Source organism: Juglans regia, chromosome 10, assembly GCF_001411555.2.
Source record: "Juglans regia cultivar Chandler chromosome 10, Walnut 2.0, whole genome shotgun sequence".
NCBI lineage: Eukaryota > Viridiplantae > Streptophyta > Magnoliopsida > Fagales > Juglandaceae > Juglans > Juglans regia.
This window is the reverse complement of record NC_049910.1, coordinates 13,365,682-13,378,499: the sequence shown is the minus strand read 5'-3', so window position 1 is coordinate 13,378,499 and position 12,818 is coordinate 13,365,682. Positions and strand designations below refer to the sequence as shown.

Here is a 12,818-nt window from a genome sequence, read left to right as displayed (position 1 = left end):
AATGCCTCCTCCAATAATGTTGCTATTGATCATGTGAGGAGCAACATAAGTGATAATGAGTTCATAATTTTGCAATGCGAGTTCATACATGTGCGATGTGCTGCACATATTTTAAACCTCATTGCATGTGATGGTTTAAAAATTATTCATGATGCTGTAAATAAGATTAGAGAAGCAATTAGATTTGTGAGGTCCTCACCGGCAAGGCTTGAAATGTTTAAAACGTGTGCAAACGAGCTGAATATTATGTGTGGAAAAATGGTGTGTCTAGATGTTCCTACTAGATGGAACTCAACATACATAATGCTTAGTATTGCTGAAAAATATGAAAGAGCTTTCGTACTAATGCGAGTGAAGGAGTCACAACTTTTGGCACCTCCCTTTGAAGATTGGCAAATGGCTTGTATTTTTATTAAGTTTCTAAAAGTTTTTTATGATGCCACTTTGAAAATCTCTGGCACATTGTATGTGACCTCTAATATGTTATTTCAACAAATTTGATATTTTGGATTGTTAGAAGAAGAACTCATTTAGATATCCCATCCTTGCGGAGGTCGCACGTGATGTATTGGGCATCCCTATTTTTACCGTCACATCCGAGTCCGCATTTAGTACCGGTGGACATGTAATAGATCCATACTGAAGCTCATTAGCTCCGGAGACTATCCAAGCACTAATTTGCACGTAAAATTGGTTGACTTATGAACCACTTAGTTCTTGGGAGGTCGAGGAGCATGTAGAACGCGTTGACATAGAAGGTAAACACTTTTATTTGTTAAGTTTGATTTTTTATTATTAATTTATCCATTTAACTTAACATTTACATTTTTTTCTACTTAAGGTAACCCTATTCCTTCAACTTCAGCAACTTAAGCAACTTCAACTTCAACTTAACCCTCTTCTTAAGGTTCCCTTTATTTTTGTAATAATTCATTATAATACTCTGTTTGTTTGGTTTATATTATTTTTCCTTTTGTATCAAAATTCCATTATCTTGTAGATTCTCTAGGATGAGCAAGAAGAAGCAGCAATTAATGCAAAGAGTAATGCTGGGTTGTTCTGATTTCTGCTATCTTTGCCATATAATGATGAGTTTATCTTGTTTCTATTTTTTTCTTGGAGCTGATTGAATTTGTCTTGTAATATATAGGTCCAGATTTTGATGCCACTAACTGCAAGGTATGATCCCAAAGGTTAGTTGTGATTTAATGGAAGGTTGTTTCTCATGCTTATTGCTTTTCATTAGTAATTTATATTTGGTCTCAGTGAATGTTGATTGACAATAGAACCTACATAAAAGGGATACCAAATACCCATGGTGATTGAAATTGCCATTAAACATAAGTCATATTTTCTTATGAGCTATGCATCCAGGCAGGGGGTCATCCAAAGGATTAAGCTTTGGTGAGCATATCAACGAGGTTGAAGATTTTGTAGAGACTGCAAAACTGGGATAGATTTTTGGATTGCACTTCCACCGCTTTGGCGTGCTTCTCTCTTTTAAAGGTTTAAATTTGTAAGTTCAAGACTCAAATGCAAAATATCATGTATAAAATTTACTTCTCAGCTGTCAAGCTATAGTTATCTCCCTCCACAAACCCCCTTTATGGTAATCATTTCATTCAATGACTAAATTCAGTGACAAATTAGCTCAGTATCATACCATTCGTGTATGTGTCCATGCACCAAGTTGTCCTACTGGCAAGTTGGTTTCTAAATGTGCATGTACTCCATTGCACAACCCCTCCATGCTGGTAGTTAAAAATGTTGGTTGATAATGTTTAACCAAATTCTCTTTATGATACTAATCATTTTAAGGTACAGAACATCTTAAACTGATTTATATTTCTTCTTGCTTCCGAATTGTCAATCTAGCTTCTCAATGGTTGGGACTCCTTTGCCGAGATATTAGAGGGCGCCTTGCAGGTGCATTTCACTTTCTTGGAGCTTGGTGCATTTTTTTAAAGCAATTTGGGCAGTTTAAAGGTATCAGAATTTAAAAAAACAAACAAGTGCCATACAAACATTTTTTTAAGTTTTATAGTATTTTAAAAACAAATAAAATAAAATAAAAACCGGATTTATCCGATTATAACCTGGATTAAATCCGGTTATAATCCGAATCCGGGATTTAATCCAGTTATCAGCCCGGAATAACCACCCGGATTTTTGCATCCGGATCCGGTTATGGCCGGATATCCGGATCTAGATGAACACCCCTAACCCAATACTCTCCCATATAGAAATTTGTGAGAGTTCACAATCCAGAAACAATTGGTTTCAATGAATACTTGATCAACGATGGTCAAAGATTAGTGTCTTAACGATTTTTTTATTATTAGATATTCTCCCAAATTCTTGCAATAGTGGTATCAGAGCCAACTCTTGTGCCACGTTGTTTAGTATAGATTTCGATTGTTACATGAATTGTTTGTTGAAACAGATGTCTAGACATGATCTGTGTTGATATCGATATGTGGGTTGTTGTTATTTGTTAGAGTTTATCACTTTCATTTTTTTACCCATACATGTTTTATTCATCATTGTTTATTTCAATTTGTTTTTATTTTTAGAGAGATCTGAAATGTTTTTGACTTTGTAAATCAAAAATCCTTGCGAATTTGTTGATGAAACGAGATTTACATTCAACATCTTATTTGTTATTTTGTATGATTTTTCACGAAATTTTTTTTTTCTACAAGAAAACGAGAAATTTTTTTTTTCCCGTTTCTGGATAGAGGTTAGGGATGAATTTTTAATCTGCTTGCATGCCGACTCACGGCGCTTGCAAGTTGCAATGGATAGTCCTATCCGTTAGGCATGAAGCGATGCCTTTAAACCATTTTAGTGGTTTTTATTTGAAAATATACGAATTTTCTGGCTTGTATCTTTTGGTCCTGTGGATGTGGGGTAGGGATTTGATTCAATTGAATCCCTTAAACCAAATGACACGTGTAAAAGTCTCCTTTAACAGTTTTGCCCTCGTCATCTTCCTTGGAGGCGATTAGGGTTTCGAATGGCTTGGGTGGAGAGGGGTCAGTGTATTCCTCACCCGGGTGGGGGTCTGTGAGACTGTGTTTACTGAGGTAAATAGAGGGTATGAACATGGAAGGTTTGGAGGATCTTTGGGACAAGCTGAAACTTGGAGAGGAGGAGAGCGAACCCATTGAAATTTCATCAAGTGACAGTGAGGAACTGAAGATGTTGGGGGAAAGGAGCTTGCTGGGAAAGGTATTCGCTGACCATAGGATCGGAAAGGAGGTTATTAGAAACACCATGGAGAAGATCTGGAAGGTACGTTCACCTCCGACCTTCCGAGAACTTGGTAATAACTGTTTTACTATTTCATTTGCAAATTGGTTTGATAAGGAGAAAGTGATGAGAGGCTGCCCATGGTTGTTTGACAACCATTTATTTGTGTTAATGCCATACGAAGGGAAGGCCCAAATCCACTCGATGGATTGTTTTAAACAGAGTTTCTGGGTACAGATGTTTAACCTACCCCTGGATTGTATGAACCAGAGTATGGGAGAGAAGTTGGGGAAACTATGGGTAAAGTATTAGAGGTAGAAATCCAGGATGGGGATATAGCTTGGGGGAAGTGTTTGAGGGTTAAGGTTATTTTGGATATCAGAAGAAGTCTAGGCAGAGGGAGGACAATAAATATGGAGGGGAAGAAGCTGTGGATCCCTTTCCAATATGAGAAGTTGCCACGGATTTGTCTTAAGTGTGGGTGCATAATACATGGGTCAAAGGGTTGCTTGAGTGAAAATGTGGGGGCTAGCCCAATATGGTCCACGGTTAAGAGCTAAAATGTGGGGACGGGGTCGAACTGAGAAGGAGAGAGAAGTGGTAGAGGAAGAGGAGGAGGAAAATGCAACCTCTAAGAATAGTGAAGAGAGAGAGGGAGTCAATATTGAAAGGTAAGAGAGAATTCAGAGTGGGGTGGAAGGGGTGGTAAAAGAGGGAAAAGGCAAAGGTCATTGTGTGGGGGAGGAGGGAAGTTTTATGGTTAAATGGGGGCTTGAAACACAGGATTTGTTCAATACGGTCATAGTAGCAAACAATACACTTAGTTATGAGGGGGTGATGATGGAATTCTGGGGGTAAGGGATGCAATGGAGATTGAGGGAGGGCAAGGGGAAAGGAAGGGGAAGGGGCTGGAAGAGGAGAGCTAGAGGGGAGAGGTTAAGGGGTGACAGAAAACCGGTCCTCTCTAAAAGACTGAATGAAGGAAGGGAGGACAAGGATATTGTGGAGGGCAGCGTTCAAAAATTAAAAAGGCGAGAGAGTTTGGAATTGATTGATATTGAGATTATGGCAGAGGTTGTTAGGCAGCCCTGCCAATTATTATGAATTGCTTAAGTTGGAACTGCCGGAGGTTGGGCAACCCTCAGACAGTTCAGACCCTTTGCAGTTTAGTAAAGGTGAATAAGCCCAATATTTTGTTTCTTGTGGAAGTTATGATCAAGGGAAGAAGGGTAAAAGCTTTAAAAAGTAGATTGGGGATGGAGGGTTGTTTAGTGGCGGAACCTGTGGGGAAAAGAGGTAGGTTAGCATTATTTTGGGGAAAAGGCATAAATCTTGAAATTCTTCATTATTCTCAATGGCATATAAGCAGTTTTATTAAGGGAGAGGGAAGTAAGAAAGGCTAGAATTTCACTGGTTTTTATGGGCATCTCGAGGCCTCAAAGAGGAAGTTGTCTTAGGATTTATTAGCTTCCTTGGAACCAAAAAAAGGGGAGGCCTGGTGTATCGGAGGGGATTTTAATGAATTATTAGTGCAAGAGGAGAAATTGGGGGGGGGGGGTAAAATGAGGGATGAAAAAGGGATGGGGCAATTCAGGGAGGTGTTGACAGAAAAAAATCTCACTGATTTAGGGTATGTAGGCAGCCTTTTTACTTGGAGTAATAAGCATGGGGATCACATTTTCACCAAGGAAAGACTAGATAGATTTGTGGCAAATCATGAATGGAGGGAGATGTTTAAAAGGGTGAAGGTGACTAATCTAGTAGCAATATGTTCTGATCACAGACCCATCTTGCTTGAGGCAAAGGATACATCTTTTGTAGCTGGAAAAAGAGAGAGAAGATTCTTTAAGGAAGTGGTGAGAGGGGGGTGGAAAGGTCAGAATTAGATTGAAGAACCTATAAGCAAAGTCCAAGGGCTGTTAAGAGTATGCAGTGGGAAATTAAAGGAATGGGCCAGGGGTAAGGAAAGGAATCGTGAGAAGGAAATTAATAGGCTTTCTAAGGAAATAAAATAGCTGCAAGATAATGAGAGGCTAGACAACATAGAGGCTATTAGGGAGCTCCAAAAACAGGTGGGGATTTTATTGGAACAAGAGGATTTAAAATGGAGGCAAAAGGGAAAAAAAACTGGTACAAACTTGGTGATAGAAATACCAAGTTTTTTCATGCATGTGCCTCTCAAAGAAGGAAGAGGAACCAGATAAAACAGGTTAGGGATGCTAATGGGAGGCTTTGGGAGGAGTAGGAGGATATTGAAGAGGCATTTTATTCTCACTATAAACAAGTTTACCAATCGACTTCACCATCTAAGGAGGCTATTAATTCGTGTCTTTGTGCAATGGAGAAACGCATAACTAAGGAGATGAATGATGATTTGCAGAGAGAGTACAGCAAAGATGAGGTGGTAGTAGCTATGCAACAAATTGGGCCTTTGAAATCACCAGGCCCCGATGGATTTGGTGCCTCTCTCTATCAAAACTACTGGGAGGTGGTGGGGGATGAGGTGACAGAGGCAACGTTAAGCTTTCTTAGGGGGAAGGGTAGCTCGAATTGTTTAAACCATACACATGTGGTTTTGATCCCTAAGATAAAGGAACCAAAAGATGTTGGGGATTTTAGACCAATTAGTCTTTGCAATGTTTTTTATAAAATCATTGCAAAGACTCTGGCCAATAGATTTAAGAAAGTGCTAAACACTGTGATTTCTTTGAACCAAAGTTCTTTTATACCGGGGAGGCTTATTACTGATAACATAATTGCGGCCTATGAAATTCTCCATTCCATGAAGAAGAAGAAGAAGAAGAGAGGAAATAAGAGGAGTATGGCTTTAAAGCTTGACATTTCAAAAGCATACGATAGAGTAGAGTGGGGTTTCCTAAGGGCAGTAATGGTTAAGTTGGGTTTTGGTGAAAAATGGGTGGGTCTCATAATGCAGTGTGTTCAAACAGTATCCTATGCCATTTTAGTGAATGGAAAACCTGGAAATTCTTTCACACCATCTCGGGGTCTAAGGCAGGTAGACCCTTTATCTCTTATGTGCAGAGGGGTTGAGTACTCTCATAAACCAAGATGAAAGGAATGGAGTTTTGAATGGAGTTTCAGTGGCTTGAGGGGGGATTCGAGTTACACATCTGCTTTTTGCAGATGACTGCTTGGTGTTTGGGCAAGCTTCTTGGTAAGAATGGTTGAAGATAAAAGAATTGTTGCAGATTTACGAGGAAGCTTCAAGTCATTGTTTAAACAGGCAGAAAACAGCTTTGTTTTCTAGCTCTAACATTAAGGCAGATATTAGGGAGAGGATCAGAGTGGATGTGGGTGCAGGGATCCAGAATAATTGTGAAAAGTACTTGGGATTACCTGTGATGGTGGGGAAATCTCAATATAATACCTTTAGAGGTATAAAAGATAGGGTGTGGAATAAAATTAGTAATTGGAAAAATCATTTTCTCTCACCCTCTAGCAAAGAAGTATTGTTGAAGGCAGTGGCACAAGCTGTCCCAACTCATCACATGAATGTTTTTAAACTCCCTGTGAAACTTTGTAAGGAAATATCTGCATTAATTGCTAAATTCTGGTGGGGTTCTCAGCAAAATGAAAATAGAATCCAATGGAAGAGTTGGGCAAAAATGGGAACTGCTAAAACAGAAGGGGGTATGGGTTTTAGAGAGCTTCAAAATTTCAACACTGCACTTTTGGCAAAGCAATGTTGGAGGATCATGACCATGCCACAATTTGTTGCTGCGAGGGTTCTGAAAGATAAGTATTTTAAACACTCTGACCTACTGAAAGCTAAATTGGGGTGGGAGCCTTCAAAAATATGGAGGAGTTTGTGGGGGTCTATTGGTTTGTTAAAGGAGGGATTGGTTTGGAGGGTGGGGAATTGTGAACAGGTGAAGATATGGGAGGATAAGTGGATACCAAAACCCATTCAATTTAGCATTCAATCCCCTCAAAGGAATTGGTCTATACAATACACATACAGAGAAAACAATAGAGTAGCTCACACTTTAGCTAAGCTGGGTCTTGATGTATTGGATGAATTTGTTTGGATGGAAGGGGTCCATCAGGAATTAATTCCTTTGTTTTGCAAGACAAACTATGTAAAGTTCTAGTTACGAGGTAATACAGAAATTAAAATTTTCTATTTTCAAAAAAATAAAAAATGAAACGTACGTATGGATGCTTGACCACTGGATGATTGCGTCTCAGTTAGTGAAAAGGTTATTTTATTTTTTGTTTGTATAAAATAATAAAACATTTGGTGAAAAGGACAATGCATAAAACGTCCTATTTAATTGTATTAATTAATATATATGTTTGTCTAACCATTAGGTCAGCAAAATTATGGTTATTAATTTGTTTGGTTGCTTTACACAAATCAAAGACTTATAATTAGATTTGTGTACAGAAACTAGTAATATATATTTTGAATTATCTTGATGTTTGATTATTAGTTGATGTAATATCATCATAAATGAATACGTTATATATATTGAATTTATTAATTAAATAAAAATTCCATATTAGAGTATAAATATTTATTGTATATTAAGAATAGCCGTAGCATCTTAAGATATAATAATATTTTATTATGTTTGATTTTATGTTGTTCTAATGGCATTTTATATTGCAATTAAATAATTATAGTAATTACTTGGCCCTACAGGGAGGTAATTATTAAGAAAAAATGTTGATTTAATTGGAATAAAATAGTGAAAATGATATTAGGAAAAAGAGATTTCCTATACCCATAGCCATTGAGACCCCCAGGCAATTTCATCAAATATTTGAATTGGCACAAATTTTAAAATGTTATTATTTTATTAACCATCAGAGAATAGCCTCTGTGGTCTCCAACGTACTGTTCCCCTATGGTTTTATTTTTTGGCTTCGTTTGGATATTGAGTTGAATTGAATTGAGATAGATTGAATTCTTTATGAATAATAATGAGTTAAGATTGTGGAATGAGTTTTGTGGGACCCACCTAAAATGAGTTTAGATGTATTTAAATTAAAATAAGTTTACATATATTTATGAAATTTTTTTATTTTCAGAGAGCTACATTGTAAAATTGGAAATTGATTTCCTATCTTTTTGCTATTTAGATGTATATAAAATACTAGTATATCGTCTGAGTTTATCCCCTCATTTTGACCGCTCATGTATTTTATTTATTTATTTTTATTTAATGATTAAAAATATGACTTTTAGTATATTGATATATTTCTTTTTATTTTTTTAAAATATTTAAATATGTTAAAAAGATATGGAAAGAAAAAGGAATAAAAAAATATGGTAAATTTGTGCTAGGCAGCACGCCCAGCAGTCAAAGCAGGGAGCTGGGCGGTAGCCTAGCATTACTCTTTTTTTTTTTTTTTGAAATGAAACCTCAGTATATTATAAAAGTGTTTCATGTATACATCTTCTGTCAAAATCCAGACTATTGACTATAAAGTCTGGAACTTCTTTTATCCAAACTTTTTCAAGTGTAAGGCAGCCTTAGCCAAATTGTGTGCAACAGAGTTTTTTTTCCTATAATCAAACTGTAAAAACCAGTCCTTCTTGAGCTTAAAGACATGGAAAATTATAGGATTACTACCCTCATACTATCCATTTACTACTCTTTTTGTATTTGATATTTTTTAGTTTTTTATTCTACTTAATGGTTAAGGAAGTGATTATTAGTAATATTATATATTCTTTTAATTTTTCTTAATGATTAAGGATGTTAAAAAAATACTTAAAATAAAATGGTAAAAAATAAATACACTATAAGTAGTAAATGGGTAGTAAATAAGTAGTAACCCTATCACTACCCTAAAGACATTTCTAATATCATCTATCAAAGGACCAACAAGAGACAAAAAATTTTCATCACTTTTCACAGCCATGATGACTGTCTTCGCATCCTCTTCAAAAATGACTTTCTGAATATTGAGTTCATTACAAATTTGCATTGCCTTCCATAGAGCTATACTTTTTGCAACTTCCGAACACTGTACATTCCTTCTACTATCACACACCGCAAGCAGTGCCTCTCCCTCTTCATTTCTACTTATTATCCCCATCCCTATTCTCCTGTTCTTCAAGTCCAAGGATGCATCCCAATTAACCTTCACAAAATTTGTTGTAGGTCAAACCCATTTAGACTTATTAACAAGCACCATAACCTACTGATCTTCAGTAATAACCCTTCTATTTTCTTTCTTGAGATCCTCCAGTGTCTCAATGGCTGTCGATAACAGTCTTCTTGGGCATGTGAGTCTATTATCAAAAACAAATGTGTTTCTTCTCAATCAAACTTTCCTAAGGATAACAACTGCCTCTTCTAACTTAGCTTTCTCAAGTAGTTTCAACATCTTTCCCCATAATGTTAGCAGATCAACACCCTCCCTCTTCCACTTGTGTATACCACTCAAGCCATTTGCCCATACATCGTTTGCTGCAGGACATTTCCAAAGTGCATGTATAACCAATTCTTCATCTCTAAAACAGATAGGGCATAGAGGATTCTCAACAATGTTTCTATGGAACAAATTCCACTTAGTAGGTAATAACTCATTTGCTGCCTTCCATATGAAAAACTTGACCATATTTGATACTTCTAGATTCCAAATACACTTCTACCTGTTGTCCACTTGATTCTCCATAGAGGATTCCCCTTTGCAGCTTTTTTTTCATTTCAAGATGCAAGAAGTATGCACTCCTAACAGTAAAAACCCTTTCTTTGAAGGCCCCCAGGATGCCTTGTCTTCTGTCCTCCCTCTGCCAAGTGGAATGCTCAGAATCTGTTCTGCTACCTCTTTTTCAAACACAGCAGTAATCAAATCTTCATTCCATTCTTTTATGTCTTCTAACAGTAGTTCAGCAACTTTTGAATCTTCCCTGAGCACTGTATTTGGTGGTTGCATTGAGAGTGAAAGAGTGGAGTTCAACCATTTATCACCCCAAATTTTTATCTTCTTTCCATCTCCAACCCTCTACCTTATACCCTCCTTGATAAGGTCTCTTGCACTCCATATACTTCGCCAAATCAGGGAAGGTTTAGGACCGAAATTGGCATCTAGAAAGTTAGCATTTTTTAGATACTTCTCTTGAAACACTACTGATGCCATGGAGTTAGGAAATTGTATGAGCCTCCATCCTTGCTTTGCTAAGAGGGCTAGATTAAAGCTGCTCAAATCACTAAAACCTAGGCCACCCTTCTCTTTTTGCCCAACCATCTTTTCCCATTTCCTCCAATGATTCCCCCCTTCCATCTATTGCTTTCCCCACCAGAATTTGGAGAACAAAGTGTTAATTTCGTTGCAAAGTTTGAGGGGCAGCTTGAACACACTCATAGCATAAGAAGGAATGGCTTGGAGCACAGCCTTGATCAAAATTTATTTGCCAGCCTGGAATAAGAAATTGTTCTTCCAGCTTGTAATCCTCTTCCATATCTTTTCTTTAAGAACTCTAAAAGTATTATACTTAGATCTTCCCACAAAGGTGGGAAGACCTAAGTACTTTTCATAGCTTCCACAAGCTACTGAATTTCCAACTTCTAAGATCCTTCTTTTGACCTCTGTAGAAGTGTTGCTACTAGAGGTGAGAATCGGGCAGTCCGGACCGGGAAAACCGACCGGACCGGCCAATTCGATCGTCCAAAAATCAGAGGACCGAATGAATTCGGTCCGGTCCACGGTCCGGCGGTTTTTCGGACCGGACCGGACTGAATTAAATATATATATAATTTAATAATTTATATATATTAAGTATATAATTTTTATTTGACTAATTAACCTAATCCTATCACTAATTCATCATTAAGTAATTATTAACTAATACACATATTTATAATTTTATACTAATAGTAATATTTATAATTTTATAGTAATACTAAATTATTAATATTTATACTAATACAAGTATTATATTAATAGTCTAGACTCTAGACTCTACTTCTAGACTCTAATATGGTATTAAAAAAAAAAATACTAATAGTATATTAGTAAATTAGTAATAGTCTAACATAGAGTAAGAGTCTAAGACAATAGTTAATAGTTATAGACTTATAGACTTATAGTTGTAGTAATATAGTTATAACTTATACTAAATCACTATAACTAATATTAGTATATTACTAACATATAGCTATAGCCTATACTATATTACTAATAGTCCAATACTAATACTATTAATCTATTATATAGTTATAACTTATAACTTATATATATATATATATATATTTTGAATCATTTCATCAACTTTCATTTACTGTAAATCGTTACAAAGATTGTCCTTTACAATATACTGATGTATCGAGCTTGGTACTTCTTCTATCCAAACTAATTCCTCATCAATCAAAAGTGCCATTTTTGCCAAGTTGTGAGCTACTTCGTTACTTTCCCTATAATTGAAGACCACCTTCCAGTTGTTGTACTGATGCCTTAGTTGTTTTATATCTTCAACAATATGTCCCCATCTGGAATCCTCTTCTTCATCTGACATCACAGCTTCAATCAATTCTTTTGAGTCTCCTTCAAACTCCACATCCACCATGCCAATCTCTAAGCAGAGTTCCATTGCTCTCCATAATGCCATACCCTCTGCCACAAAGGCATTTTGGCCTTCCCTTCGTGAAGCACTCAAAGCAGCAACAACCTCCCCCTTCTTATCTCTTATTACCACCCCCATTCCAATCTTTGAGCTACTCTGGTCAAAGGCTCCATCAAAATTTACTTTGAAATCTACATCAACAGGGCATCTCCAATGACTTTTTCCTCTGTCCTCTCCCTTCCCCTTGTTCAAACCAGTTTTTTTCTCATTTACTGAGTAATAGTCCTCTAACCCCGTAACTGCCATCTGCACTACATTACCAGGCCTCCAAAATTTGTTTTCAAAAACATATTTATTTCTTCTATACCAAATACCCCTCATTATTACAGCCACCTTCTCAATGCTTTCCTGATCCATAACTCTGCACAAATCCAACCATTTTTGTTCAAAATTACAATCACCAGAAGGCCACTTACTTATCGGGCTCCTTGTATCCCCCCATACATCAACTGTTGCAGGGCAAGACCACATTACATGAGATATTGTTTCTTCATTCGAGTTACAGATTGGGCACAAGGGATCTTCTACAATCTTTTTCTTCAAGAGATTTTTCCTTGTGGGCAATAAATCACTCACAGCTCTCCACATAAACAGCTTTGTAGCAGCTGGTACATTCATGCTCCACATTTTTGACCATATCTCATTTCTTTTCTCAGAATTAGAAGGCTCACCACCTTTCTACAATAGCCTTTGCTGGACCATATGGTAAGCACTCCTCACCGAGTACTTCCCATTCTTTGTTTGACCCCACACTAGCTTATCTGCTATACCCCTTTGACTGATAGGGATTGATCTCACAATCTCAGCTTCTTCCTTTGACAGCACTACATTTACCAAATCCAACTTCCAGCATCTATTTTCCTCATCTATTAATTCACAAACCTTTGCATCATCTTGCAGCATCGATACAGGAGACTGAACACAGTGTGTGGTTTTGGTAGGCAACCATTTCTGTCCCCAGATCTTA

General features: G+C 36.8%; 2 protein-coding genes across 2 annotated transcripts; one reads left to right on the top strand and one right to left on the bottom strand.

The window, feature by feature from the left end:
• The first annotated feature begins 5,590 nt into the window (after positions 1-5,590).
• On the top strand, positions 5,591-7,364 carry LOC118349641. The gene is made up of 2 exons (XM_035695142.1): positions 5,591-6,268; positions 6,462-7,364. Exons 1-2 carry the CDS (start codon positions 5,591-5,593, stop codon positions 7,362-7,364), a joined length of 1,581 nt encoding a protein of 526 aa, XP_035551035.1.
• Positions 7,365-11,506: 4,142 nt separating this feature from the next.
• Positions 11,507-12,478, bottom strand: LOC108983473. The gene has a single exon (XM_035695141.1). The coding sequence runs from the start codon at positions 12,476-12,478 to the stop codon at positions 11,507-11,509; it is 972 nt and encodes a 323-aa protein (XP_035551034.1).
• Positions 12,479-12,818: the final 340 nt, after the last annotated feature.